The following is a 15,120-nucleotide window of genomic DNA, read 5'->3' as shown; positions in this document are numbered from 1 at the left end:
TGTTCCCGCAGAGCGCTCTCCTTCTCCATTTTGTGTACATCACTGTGCCCCCTGTCAATAAATGACCTGTCATGAGGACGGGGTCAGAGGTCAGGGGTTAAGGTTTAAAGAGGCTGAGGGACCCCCAGGCAGCTGGTTTTCATCACCGTGTTGCTCGTAACCTTCAGGCTGAGGAAACCGGCTCACTTCTGCAGACCTTTGGCCCCTCCCCTTTCCGCGCTCTCCTTACCCCTCCTTCTCCTCCCTTTAACCAACAGCGGAAGGTCACGTCTGTATTTAGATACAGCTCTTCAGATTTCTCTCCCAGATGCCGTGGCCAGGATCTATAATGCTTCCCAAAGGGACTAATACAGCACCTTTGCACTAAGGAAGATTCTCAGTACGAGTAAATGCACTTGGCGAATAAAAGGTGATTCTCAACCAAGACGTGCTTCTGAGTTACTTGGCTGTTTTGGACATAGAGGCAAAAGGGAAAAAAATCCCTAACCCGCCACGGGGAATATCATCTAACAACCGACTAAATCCACCAGTCACATCAGGGCTGTCGAGTAGACAGAACACCCAGACCTTCAAACAAAGACCAAAACAGTACGGCGGGCCAATAAGGGGCTAATTCAAATAGAGCAAAACAAGCCGGTATCTTCATTTCAGCCCCGCGCTCAGGTGCATAGCCCCCTGGGAGTTGTAGTATGTCCACACAGTCTTGATGCCACCTCAAAGAAAATGCCTTTGAAACCTCAACCTTAACATTCCTGACCCAGGGGGGCCTCTCACTGTAAACAAAGCTAGAGGAATCAGTTGAGACTTGTCTCCTTAATCCATTAAGAACCAAGCATTTTCTATTATGGCAATACAAAGAGCCAGTGCCTCATTCGAAGCTGTACATTTTCATGCATGACAGTGAGTTCACATCTTGAGTTACCCAGCCCAATAATAACCACAATCGGTGCATTAATACAGTAGAGCCCATTATTGCCTTCGGAGGGCAAAGACATTCAACCATTTCTGAAAAGTCCCCAAATGAGTGATAATCTGCCAATGGCATTACATCAGCACAGCACGTTAAACACGCAGAGTGAGACGGCCATTCAGCCCTTTCCAACGGCACTCTTGACCTGTTAGTTTAAGCCAAGCTCAATGTTGAAGAAACACAAGCTCCAGTAACACAGTAAAAAGCCCCTGCAGCCGATGGCACAACAAGCCAAGGGGAGCTCCCGAAGACACAAAAGAACCTCTATCCTTGCGCTGCACCATTCAAAAAACTAATTTTGGTGTGGATTCGCCCACAAAAACATGAGTTGATATACTCAAGAAAACCAGGAGGAGTTGGTCGGTCACCATGGCAGCAAAACAATTCCCAACTAAACCCTGAAGGTTAAGGAAAACGAGACGACTCTTCAACCTTTTTGTTTTATTTAAACGTTTAGTTTTTCCATGATTCCAACAGTTCACCAGTTGACTAGACCTCCCATGCTGCAGCTCCATGTGTCCCAGTGTGTAAATGAAATGCTATTATATTATACCAAGATGTTGTTGGAATTTTTATTAAAGAAATCTGAATGGAAAGAGAACTTAGGGGTAATAATCACTCATGATGCATGTAAATAATAAAAACACATTTTACCATATTATGACAGAATAGGTTTATATAAAGTATCTCACAAAAGTGAGTACACCCCTTGCAAACATTTGATTATATCTGCTGATGTGACAACACTTGGCTACAATGTAAAGTAGTGAGTGTACAGCGTGTATAACTGTAAATTTGCTGTCCCCTCAAAATAACACAACACACAGCCATTAACGTCTAAACCGCTGGCAACAGAAGTGAGTACACCCCTAAGTGAAAATGTACAAATTGTGCCTAATTAGCCATTTTCCCACCCCGGTGTCATGTGACTCGTTAGTGTTACAAGGTCTCAGGTGTGAATGGGGAGCAGGCGTGTTACATTTGTTGTTATCGCTCTCAAACTCCCTCATACTGGTCACTGGAAGTTCAACATGGCACCTCATGGCAAAAAACTCTCTGAGGATCTGAAAAAAGAATTGTTGCTCTACATAAAGATGACCTAGGCCATAAGAAGACTGCCAAGACCCTGAAACTGAGTTGCAGCACGGTGGCCAAGACCATACAACGGTTTAACAGGACAGGTTCCACTCAGAACAGGCCTCGCCATGGTCGACCAAAAAAGTTGCTGCAGAGGTTGAAGGGGTGGGGGGGGTCAGCCTGTCAGTGCTCAGACCATACGCTGCACATTGCATCAAATTGGTCTGCATGGCTGTCGTCCCAGAAGGAAGCCTCTTCTAAAGATGATGCACAAGAAAGCCCCCCAGACAGTTTTCTGAAGACAAGCAGACTAAGGACATGGATTACTGGAACCATGTCCAGTGGTCTGATGAGACCTAGATAAACGTATTTGGTTCAGATGGTGTCAAGCGTGTGTGGCAGCAACCAAGTGAGGAGTACAAAGACAAGTGTGTCTTGCCTACAGCCAAGCATGGTGGTGGGAGTGTCATGGTCTGGGGCTGCATGAGTGCTGCTGGCACTGGGGAGCTACAGTTCATTGAGGGAACCATGAATGCCAACATGTAGGGCATCCTCAAACAGAAGGTGGGGGCGCACAAGGTCTCTAACATCCACCAGCTCTGTGATGTCGTCATGGAGGATTGGAAGAGGACTTCAGTGGCAACCTGTGAAGTCCTCTTTAAGGCAGGGTTAAGGCAGTGCTGGAAAATGGCCACACAAAATGTTGACACTTTTGGCCCAATTTTGACATTTTCACTTAGGGTTGTACTCACTTAAGTTGCCAGCGGTTTAGACATTATTGGCTGTGTGTTGAGTTATTTTGAAGGGGACAGCAAATTTGCATTGTTATACAAGCTGTACACTCACTACTTTACATTGTAGCAAAGTGACATTTCTTCAGTGTTGTCACATGAAAAGATATAATCAAATATATACAAAAATGTGAGGGGTGTATTCACTTTTGTGAGATACTATATATACAGCCATAGCCATGGAATAATAAGGGTCAGCTGCATCGCTCAAGGACTGATGACAGATTCATGGTATTGTTTGGACAATATTGCGGTATTTATTTATTTATTTACTAGTTTGCTTTATCCTCACCAGGACATAAACAAGGCTTTATGAGTATCTGCAACTAAACAGATAAATAAGATCACCATAAGTAACTCGAGTAGGCTCTTTCAATCCTTTTCAATTGTAATGTTGTTTGTGTCGTGGCAGCCTTCTGGATGCAGATGGCATTTAGTACCGAAATACAATCTTATGTGAAAATGCTGCAAAGATCCTTGGCAATTGCATTCGCAATTTCTGGTGCCCTCTTGCAAAAGTAAAAATAAATTGACACCCACTGCAGCCAAAATGAGTGGTGGTTGAGATGAAATTATACTACAAAGACTAGGCAAACCAGTCCTTTACTTGTAAAACAGTAAATAAATAAAACTACTGAAAGAAAGCATTACTACTTCAGACGGGAACTGTCCCGGGCCCACTGGCCAAATTCACAGCAACTCATTAAGAATTTAAAATACACTATACTTAGACAAGAGCAAGGGGAGTCCGCTTAGGCAGGTGAACGGAGATACCAAAGCAGAGTCAAAAGTTGACCTAACCTCTAGAGTGTGAACCCCCGCCACATTCGACAGAATTTCAGAAAGTTTCATGTTTGTCACACACACACACACACACACACACACACACACACACACACACACACACACACACACACACACACACACACACACACACACACACACACACACACACACACACACACACACACACACACACACACACACACACACACACACACACACACACACACACACACACACACACACACACACACACACACTTTTAGAAATCAAAGCCCTTTAAGAGCAGCCTGAAAGCAACATGCCTAAACCACACAACTAACAATCTCTCTCATTTGTCATTCGCAGCTGTCTGCAAATCTATAATTTCGTCTCAAAAAAGGCCTCTCCTATTAAAAAGGCTGGTATAATTAAAGTGTTACAATTAAAGCGTGCCTTTTCCCTCTCTTTGCTTTGCCGACTATGGGAGCCATTCTGTGTGTTGAAAGTGTCCTTCCGAGAGGCAGAATAGATCAAGTTGTTGAGGGCACCACACATGGGTTGAACACCGAAGTGTGTCAGAGCCAGTTGTATTGACCGAACACCGTCCCCAGGGCTGGTAAAGCATTTGTCTCATTGTATTTCAGCGACACCCTCTGGAGGGTCGGATGTCCGCAAGCTAATTGTGGCAGTAAACCCTGATGTTTGACTTTACTGACCCCATCAGGGGCTGCAATAGGACACTACTAACTGGTCGTTGCGGCATTTGGAGGGAAAGTGGACTAGGGCACCAAAACGCAGATCGCCGATTTCGGTGCCACCCCCTTCGGCTGAACAAGTCATTTAAGGGCCTGCAATTCTGAACCTTGTTGACGGAACCGCTGTTGATTCGCAAGCGCCATTCATACACACAGGCACACGCCCATCTGTTCATTCCCCAAGCTGCCAAAAGCCACAAGCCAGGCAAAAGACGGTGGCATGCAGTCTACTCCATCAAGCCTCACAATCCTCCCTCTGTGACAACCTGACTGTCCCACGCCATTTTAGTGTATGAAGTGCTTCTTTGAGTTGGCGGAATGCGCGGTGCGGGTTGGAGGGGGAACATATTAAGCCGATCACCACCGGGTATGACTGGTGTTTCGGGTGTTCAGGCGAAGACGGAGGATTCAGAGAAAAACAATAAGAGGTAATTTGGCCAGAGAACTAGGTCACTTGCAGTGCTGCCCTTGTATTGTTTAGAACCGGAGAAGCCAGCAAACCCATCAAACAAATTCTGACAAAGTGGGTCACGGGTAACTCGGTTCAAATTACACACGCCAAATTAGAAAATGACCATGACCAAAAATATAAATGGGGGGAGTAAAATGTATATATTTTTAAATACAACTAATTCAGTTTGATGCATATAACATTTATGATCTCACTTAAACTCCAGTATTAAGCCATTCACCATTCAAGCCAATTCTTCAAAACTTGGATGGCATCCAACAGCAGAAGATAGATTTACGTCAGTGGGCTGCGGGTTGAGAACTCCAGAAGGTATAGTGGAATCCAATTAAGGTTATTAATCATAGTTTCCAGGAGAAAATTACAGTCTGCAATTTATGAAGAGGGGCTCGCTGCCAACAAAGAGATTTAGAACCTTAAAAAAGGTATTACAAGTTCTCCAGAGATACAACTGATTAGACTAAAATGAACAAGAAAAAAAAAGATGATATTAAATTGTGAAAGTGACGATAAACAATTGCCAGGGAAACATCTTTCATTGAAGCCCTAACTTTTCAGACAGCTTACTTTTAGCGCAAAATGGAGCATAACATTACAGAACGGTAACTGTAGCCCTTCAAAACAAGCACTCAGTGAGCCATTAGTACCTCCAACACAAAGAAGCATCATAACACAAGACATTTTGAACAACACACACAACAGACCCCCCAACTCAACATATTTTTTATTCTCTAGAGAGACAAGGGGTTCCTTGAAACTTCAAGGTCAGATTTCCAGGCCCCCTCCGGAGCTTGCAGAGCAGAAAGCAGCGAACTATCAAATGTTCTCTTCCTATTGAGTGTAGCTGTTAATGGTCTACCTGTAAAATAGGGCCTAGTGTCTTGTTAGAGCCTCACTGACTAGCACAGCTTGTATGTGTCATAATCCTCTGCAGCTGCCATCGTTGGCAGGGGACGCCACGGCGGGAGCTCGGACAGGGCACAAAGGTTTGTGGAAAAAAAATTAGCAAAATGTCCTCGCAAGACCTACAGAAGGAAGGCTTTGGGACGGTCACAATACCAGTTCCTTCTGAGGTTTGGGCGCAAATGCGCAGCGAGGAGGGACAAGAAACAACCCGATGCCAACGATGGCAAAGGGGTGCAGCTCACGTTAGTGCGCACATAACTGCCGTTTACAGCGGTCGTTTGGCAGTACCCTGTCGTGCTTTGTTTACTGAATGGGGCGCAGGGATGCTTGGCTCTCCCCGAGTCTTCACAAACAATGAAGGACATTACGCCACACTTCCATCCCTCATAGTGGCTGCTGTCTTGCATAACACCTAGATTACTGAACGCGAATGCATGTGCTGCAAGGCTAATGTTTGTTATTCCAACAATTTCCCGGGAGATTTAATGCGGCCCAATGCATGTTCTTGTGAGATCTGTGCGAAAGGGGGGGTGGATTCTCCCCTTTATCTATAAACAGACAGTGCACCAACATGAGCGATTAGCATTTCAGTGTTGCCTTATTTGGTTTCAATAGCCATTCGCGGACAATGTCCCACTTAAGTCTACTACTTCCACAAGAAACAATAAGCAAGAAAGACTGAAGCCAGCAGAATAGCCCAAAGCATCTTGTTGGTGGTTGGCCAGTTGTTTTTTTTAACCAACCTGTACCAATTGAATTTAGTCAATTAAATAAGTAGCTCAGCTTGATGTCTATTTGGGACATACTCCTGCAGTACCTGCAGATTTTCAGCGTAATGTAGGAGGTGATTTCAAGCAAGGTTACATAATGCAAAATAACTAACAATGGTGTAAAAACAAAGAAAAGAAAAAAGCAATAAATAACTGTTTGATCATTGAAATGTTCTCAGAGAATTGTAGCTCCAATAGCAAGGCAGAAGAGACATGGAATTTTCTACCACACCCTCAAGTAATTAGGACTACGGTTTGCCTTTGGAGCGAAACCCTTAGCTCGTAGGAATTCGAAAGGGCATTGTCAGCCATCCAGAGCTAGAGGCGGCAACCTCAGAGCAAAGGAAGATGGAGTACGGTGCTCCAGCCATGTTTCACTCTGTACTGTGCCACAACACTGATAGAACCAGACCACGGCTCAGACAGAGGAGCCCTTTCATCTCAGCAGGGGTGAAGCAAGCCATGTCAGTGATCTGGTCTGGGGCCTCAGAGTATAGGAAAGCCTGGTTTCTCTCCACTCACAGGCCCCCCGCCCCCCAACGGTCCCACAGTCCACCACATCCATTGAAAGAAACGCACATTCAGCTGGGTGACATGGGGCACATTCTGAGGAGAAACAAATATATTCTCCAAGTAAGTGGGGGGAAAATCACATAGCAGGCCTCTCTTGGAAGAGGGCTATCACAAAGACATCCAAAATGTATTGTCAGAGTGTTCCAAGACGTACATGCCTGGGTTCAGTACAGTACAGGAGACGCTCAAGCGAAAGAAACATTTGGCCGCCATTTTCTTTTTTAATGGGAATAAACAATGCAGTACTTCCAAGGGGAGTATTATTTCAGTGGCACTGTTGATCGGGGGACCTTCAGTCAAGACTGCCTGATGCTACATTTTTATGGCAGTGCAGTTTAAGGCATTGACAATCATCTCAATCCTACCAATGACTGCGGGTAAAAAGCAACAACTTAAAATACAATACCTCTTATCTAACCCTAGCGGCTATATTTAAAAATGTAGGCACTACTAAGAGACCTGTGCTGGCTGAGGAATGTCTGTTAGATCAATTGATGATGTCCCAGAGTGAATGTAATAAGAAAAATAAATGTGTTTAAACCTTGACTGTCCTCAGGACATCTGTCCTCAATGGTGGAAACAATCACATAAGAAAAGCATAGAAATCAAAGACTTACGATCAGCACCCAATCGCCTATTCACTCAATTACGATATAATTTGGGTACTATTTACAACATCCAATTTCCAAATTGGGCAATTAGCAAAAAGGGCGAATAGACCAGGTCTATTTGGGATAATACAGAAGACATTTTGGCATGATTACACTCTTTACATTCATTTGGGCATCTTGACTTGATTTGAAGGCAATAAAAGTTTTGTGGCTAGCCTCACACTTAAGAAATCGCCTTGGAGACCAAGCAAAAAGTCCAGCACAGATGTTCTATTTACTGGTGTTGTACAGTAGTTTTTGTAGCATAAGGTCCACTAGATTTGAATTAGATCATTATCAAAGTTAGCGGTTATTGCCGTAGTTTGTCACCATTTGGTTGGTCCTCACATCGCACCAGTAACACTAGTTCTGCGTGAAATGCACAATTGCACGTCAAGGCTGCTACATTTCTTAATGAGCAAGTAGCGGGTGCAGTCACACTTTAAAGAAGCAGACAAATCAAAGACTTGGCAAAACGTGCAATTATCCTACTCTCCATGGATAGAGGTCATTAGGACTTACAGCAATTGCAACCTATAAATAAATAATCAGTAAACAGCATGATATACAGTTGTGAGGAAACATACCAGGCCCAGGATGCTCCAAAGGTCTGGACCGTTCCCTTATGTGACCATGTGCTGCTGCCGTGTGGGTTGGAATTCATCCCACTGCTCTCCACGTCCTCCAATAAGATATCGTAAATGCTCACTACACGAAAATAACAGCAACAAGCTGTTTATTAAGTAAGAAAACATTTGTATGGATCATAATCCCTCCGTACAGCCCTCCCAGATCATGATGTCATATCTCCAGACTGAAAGCAGCTTCAATTTAAACCACAGGTTTTCCATGGCTTTGAAGTCCAGAGACTGCCATTGACCTTAATTTCAGTTAATTTTCATTAACTTCAGCTGTACGCTACTAATGACTAGAACTAATTGCAAAGCACCCTTAAACTTGACACTTTCATCACCCCTCATTCCTTTAAAAACCAACTAATTCAGTGGTCATCTGATCAATGCACCTGCTGAACATAAAATCAACCAAAAAACAATGTAGCTCTTTGGGCCAAGCACAACAGAAGTGGGTTTGACATTGAAATTAGAATGTATTTGCTTAAAATACACAAGTACATATTGTAAAATATTGTGATGGACTGTTGATGTTCTACAGCTATTTTTACCAAAATCCACAAAGCATTTTAGGGGGAAAAAATCATTAAAAATAATAGCATTACAGTCTTCAGACTTCAACTTCTGTAGTTTTAGAAAGGATAAAACAGGGTTGGTTCTTCATTTCTGTTTGTGTGTTGTTGTTTTTCATCTAACGAGAAGAAACCATTTCTGTTCCATTACCTGACTGTTTTCTCAGTGTTCAATAAAAATCTGAAATAGAAATTTGAGACACAACATGACAGTGGAAACTAATGGGAAATCGTCCGCTGACCATCTCAAGGGTCTTTCGAGCAGCTAATCAACAAAAGTGACCAATAAATAATTCACATGGTTTCAACTCCTATGAACACTGGCAGCGTGAACGGAGGAAGGTGGAGTTAAACTTAGCTGTTTAGCCTCAAGTTCAGAACAATCCTTGGAGTGCCAAAGAAAATTGGTGTTGTTTTTAAAGTAAGTAGGCCATCTGCTGTAGGCCTGCTGCTGAGGTGGTCTGAAAGGGGATAGAACCCTTGAGACTGGTTTGTGGAAGCAGAGGGGGTTGCCAAATGTTTACACATTTCAGCAAGTTATTTGCATTGTCCACAGGGAGACAATCAGCACACAATTCCCTCCCTGCAGGATTACAGAGATAAGATGGAACGTAAATGGATTTTACACTCCTCCAACAGGAGGACAGAGGTGCTGTTTACAAAGACCGGTTTACCGTTAGAACTTATGAGAAGCCATAAGATGCCAGCTATGCTGAAGAACTCAACTAAGCGTGGGTGAAGTTCGAATTTAGAGGGGGAACAAAAAAAGGCAAAACTGTATGGCAGTTTCCAGAGGGGGCCGCAACGGAACAACATTTTCTCTTTTGAACGCCTTTAAGCTAAACCTACAACTTCGACAAAGACAAGATCTGGCTGTGGTCCTACTCTCAAACGACATAAGACCTCAAAAATGTGTTTCGAATAAACAGATATTTTCAGAAAGGGGGACCCCACAATTAGTAATTTGAGACTCTCTCCCGTGTGTAGGTCTCAGTCCAATTCTCTGGAATCAATCAGAGCTCCCAAAGGAACTCCCTGCTCCCCTTAATCTCCTGGTTTTATTACTTTCCAGACAGAGTTGGGCCCATTCCACCCTACCCCCATCTCTCCCTTTTGTACTGATCTCCAGCAAAGCCTAGGTTTTTTTTTCCACTCCCCTTCACTTCACTACTGCAGAACGCTTTTCATGCAGGAGAGGCTCTTTCATCAGCCTCCTCACGCAAGAGAGCCCAATAGCCAGCAGAGGCCCATCACTCCACCAAGGACTCTGGTTCCCTTCACATGCATTCTTTCAACTGAGGGAAGCCGACCAACAAAACGAACTGTTAAAACAGACCTGGCCTACATTTTTGCCATCAAAAACAATGTCACACACTGTACCACGGGATTTAAATTTTAAGAAGTATACAGTATACAGACTGATCGCAGTATACAGGCAACTCAACGAACTGCCTATTACTTTGGAGTCTACACACAGTTGGCAAAGGGTTAAAAAGTAAATACACTCAGTCATAGAAATCTTGTGTGTGAGAGTTTGCTCAATTCAATCCAGTGATATAGACAGGCTTGTGTCCCTGCACGTCAACATGTGCCGCGAATATAAAATTCAATAGCTACGTAACATTTCTCTCAGTCACTCAGTCCTTGGAATGCAGATCAGATTCCCTATTATAAAGCAGGAAACATGAGGTCAAGACATTACCTCTGTTTATTATTAGATCATCAACATTCCACTGTAGAATGAAAAGCACCGAAACCAAACGAATGAAGTTGAAAACACCGCAAAAGTGAGTGCCCATGAGAATTAAATAAAATCTTATTGTAGTTGGCAACTCTCGACTGTAGCCAATTAAGAAAAAGATTAGTAGGTAAATTGCGAATGTCTACTGTTTATCCATCAGCTAAACATGTATTGACGCGCAGGTAATGAGATGTCTCGCGGACTGATGATGCTAGCTTATGGCTTGACAGTAAGCCCAAATGAGAGTCATTAGTTCGTGGTTATAGAGCTGGATTGTCGCCATCCGTTGCAATTACGTGACTGTAACGGTATTGAGGGGAAAAAAGATCGCGACCTGAACCTAACTGTTAATACAATGAAACAAATGAGATTTCGCGTTGCATAGACAAGACAAATATAAACATAGGCAAATATTTCCACGCGTGTACAGTAGCTCTACCTGGGCATAAGACAAGTCTGGCTGCGCATGACAATGATACCTGTAGAATAAATCAAATCATTGGAATGAAAATCCACAAAAATCTATTACCTATTTTAAAATCACAGCTAAATGTTAAAAAAAACATACGACTAAATAATTTCGTTTTATTTTTGTATTCTACCACCTATGTTTATCTTGTGGTCTGAAAGGTAGGCTACTCCAATAATCTACAAAACCGAAATACAGCTGACTAATTAGCTTGCTTAGCCTGCAGATGTCTAGAAGCTACAAGTCAATGCACCATGTCTGTTGCTGGTGCATTCCGGACATACTAGCTCGAGCTGTTGTTGTAAACGCAAACCATTAAAATATCAAACAAACGCCGAAACCATGTTACAAATTAACACGAACAAAGTATCCAAGGAGACAATGAATAAGGTAGTGTAACGCTTACCTTTGTCGGCATGTCTTGACACGGTGTTCGCTGGGTAAAGAAAGGTGAGACAGAGGAGAGAGAGGAGCAACCGTGCTCCCCGCTCGGCCATCACTTTTCAAAAATAAATGTTTGCAGGCTTCAAGTACCCCGGAGAAGACCTGTGTTTTAAATCCTTTGCCACCTCCTTCGATACACTCCTGAGACAAACGAAGAAGTGTAATGTATGACCTATGAAATATTTAAAAACATCTGGAACCAGCTACTTTTCAAACTGGCCGGAGGAAACATGTAGCTGGCTCGTGAGCTCGAAGTATGGAGAGACCGCAGGTTAGAATGTTTTCTCAACTTGGTGGAGGGGTTGAAGGAAAACTGAAGTCAATCCATAGCTTCAGAGCCAATGCAGCCGGAAAACTGCGTAATCGACGCCCACGCACGAACGCAAGGTATTGCAACTACAATCTAAATCGTAAACACGAGAACAAGGACAGTTGAAAAGATTTATCAAGGTCCGACTGACTGGAGAAAACGACACCGCAGCCAGCTCCAGCTCGCGAACGGAACGTAATAGCAGCGTGGAAGGGGTGGAATTCTATGTGGGCCCCCGGAAAACAGGGCGTGGATTCGGACGGAATTCAGGATTGTTGACGTAGGCTTGAGCCGGGCTATGTTGGCAAAACGTAAACTATGGATTGGGTATTTGATCAGAAAACGGCTAAATACCTGTAAATTGTATCTGTGGATTGTGCAAATAAAAGTGCCATTACATAAAAAATAAGGAAACTGTAGAACCCGTGATTTACATCCGTTAGTTACAAAATGGTGAGATATATACTAGTTACCTTGCTAAACTACAGTAAGAAATATGGGTTAGATGTATTTTCAACATATAATGTTGTATTGGACTTGTTTTGGTCTTGTAAGGGTATACTTTAATACTTTAATAAAAATATGTGGCTATACACCTAGTTATATATTCGTTATTAATGTTTATTCTAGGCCTATGTGTAGTCAAATCTTTTAATCCATACTGAAAATGTAAATAATAACTGTTGGGTCCCCAACAATAAAAAACAATGTAATCAAACGTTTCAGCCTTAAACCTTCATCAGTGCGACATACTGAATTGAGTATGCACATTTTAACATAATTAAATTGTGAATCATCGTCGATTTGTGTATGTCGTCTTCTTCAGATTTTTATTCCACATTTATGGTTCTCAGTGAAATCATTTGTGTATTTAATTCTATATTTTTCTTCCGGCCACAATATATTTTCCATCTAATTGACTGGATGGATATTGAAAGGCAACAGTAGGTCATTATTTTATCTTTCAACTATAGTGGCTCAGGTCCTCTGAACTGTATTTTCAATTTTAGGTGTTATTACATTTTTTACTCCCTTGTATCAAAACTGTATTCCTAAAGGGGTGCTATGACGCTCAAAGAGTTCCCAGGAGATTTTGGACCTCCCTGCCCGTTGGTAATTAATAATCCAAGAGTAACACGTGTTGTCCAAAGTTTGTGCGCATTCCAAATATTTGCATGATGGGTTCTTCCTGTTGATATACAAGAAAGCCCTTTATTGTATACAGACAAGGCATTTGGCCAAGGCAGCAAATTACTATGCATTTAATACTGGCTGATTATGTTGGCTGGATCTCATGGAATCTCAGATACATGCCTCACAATAATCCCCCCTAGTTCTGACATACTTATAACAGAACTGTGACTAGAATCTGAATTGCTTTCATTTGCTGAGTACATTTAAGCATTCCCTGAGTTTTATTTTGTGTTGTGGTTAGATAGCACAAGATTAAACTATTTTAAGTTCACTTGAGACATTAAGGCCAAGTGAAGCAGTTTTTCCCCACATGGCAATGTACTCCCTGATATCAAAAGTAATCACAAACTATCTGGTTTTTCCAGCTTTATTTGGAGTGTATAGGAATAGTATTGATGGTGTGATGACGGAACAATAATTGTGAAACAAAAAACTAGTTTTTGATCCTATGTATACAGCATCCAGTAAGAATTTGGAAAAGTAGTGCCTACATCGTTTGGTAATCCCATTGGCTAATTTCTTCACTCAAGCACACAGAAATATGGAAGAGCGCCATCTACTGGCTAATGCACTTCATAACTTTTGAAAAGAGTTGTACGGCCACCCCCATTCACACATGGACAAAGTTGAATTAAAGCTATGAAATGATGCCGTTTTTGCATTGTTTGCAATATCTTGTTTATCTTTCCCCAAGATCCATACAAATTTAGTTATAAAAAACAGCTATTGGAAAACAGCTCTAAAAGTAATGTGTAAATACCACTTATCTTAAAAGTCCTTAATGGACCTATGAAGACCCTAATCATGCTTCAACACGACCTGTAGATCATTCCATGACTGAGAGGCATAGTGGCTAAACACAGTCTTCCCCTAATCAGGAGACTTCTGCGCGCTACCTTCTAACACCAGCCAATCCTTATGTGATCAGAATAAAGTCATAGTATTTGAATAATCTAATTGCTGTTTTACTTAGGACCAACGACACACTGCAAAGGCCTTGGCTCCCACCTGCCAAATGAAACCTGTGTAGGCTAAATGATATGAAATGGTAGGGTCTTATTTCAGACAAGGCTTTTCCTATGAACCACACACTGCAATGTGTCTCTAGCTTTGAGGTTCTCTAGCTTTGAGACAAAGAGAGAAACTAAGAGACGGTTTTGCAGACACGGATTAAGCCTAGTCTTGGACTAAAACAACAAGCTCAGTGGAGTTTTCTATTGAACTAGATTTTTTTTGTCCTAGACTAGCCTCAATCCATGTCTGCGAAACCGGCCCTAAGTGTTTTAGATCTACAGTATATCAACCGCTTAATTACCCTCTAAATTACATCTATATTCATCAGGAAATGCCCAACTAGGAAACCAGAGAAAAAACTTATCAGGAATTGCCTAAAAATTTCTGTTAGTAATTAGTACTGATTTATAACGTTTAGGGTTTGAAGAGTTGAAAAAGAAAGCACACAATTTAACAATTTGAAAAAAAGAGTCTACACAAGAATGTCCTTCAAGCTATTTTTGTTCTGGCATAACGCACGAAGAAGAAAATCCTGAAACATATATTTGCAGATGATGGTCAAAAAGGGCCTATATAAGTCTCCATCCAATAGCTGGTCTTGTTGCTTGAGGCTCATGAAACATATTATGAAAATATGAATAGAGGTTACGCCTAATCTCTCGCAAGTAGAGTTCATTAGGCATGTAGAATCATAAAATTGAACTTAAAAGTGATTTTTTTCTGTGTGATAGGTTAATAAACCAATATAGGATTATAGCAATAGATTAGGCACTCTTAACTCTTGCTCTTTGGTAGCTGATCAAGAAAAATCTTCTGAAAACCCCTTTGAATCCTTTGAACCGTTCGGACCAAATCAAAACTCACGTTTTAAATATGCGGTCTGTAGCAGGAATCCTACTTACTTTGCTGGTGTAGTTGAGTATGATTATGATGTGAATTTTGCATTTTTTAATTGGAATTAAAAAGCCCTTCACTACAAAATATAGGCCAACCACAACCCTGCTGGGCGAAATTAAAC

At 42.0% G+C, this 15,120-nt stretch overlaps 1 protein-coding gene across 14 annotated transcripts in view; it reads right to left on the bottom strand.

Annotated features, from left to right (window-relative positions):
* Window positions 1-12,216, bottom strand: part of neo1a (neogenin 1a) — a 148,988-nt gene extending 136,772 nt beyond the window's left edge. For 4 of the 14 annotated variants that reach the window (XM_034296672.1, XM_034296676.1, XM_029124700.2 and 1 more), the window contains exon 1: window positions 11,547-12,215. In XM_034296672.1, the coding sequence (XP_034152563.1) occupies window positions 11,547-11,637 (91 nt within the window). In that variant the 5' untranslated portion in view covers window positions 11,638-12,215. Of the gene's footprint in view, window positions 1-11,546 lie in introns of all 14 variants that reach the window. The other 10 variants (XM_034296655.1, XM_034296669.1, XM_034296665.1 and 7 more) reach the window with 5 other exon arrangements.
* Between the last annotated feature and the right edge of the window lie 2,904 nt (window positions 12,217-15,120).

The sequence above is a fragment of the Esox lucius genome, chromosome 2 (assembly GCF_011004845.1).
Source record: "Esox lucius isolate fEsoLuc1 chromosome 2, fEsoLuc1.pri, whole genome shotgun sequence".
Taxonomy (NCBI): domain Eukaryota; kingdom Metazoa; phylum Chordata; class Actinopteri; order Esociformes; family Esocidae; genus Esox; species Esox lucius.
The sequence above is the reverse complement of the archived record's forward strand: the minus strand, read 5'-3'. Positions and strand labels throughout refer to the sequence as shown.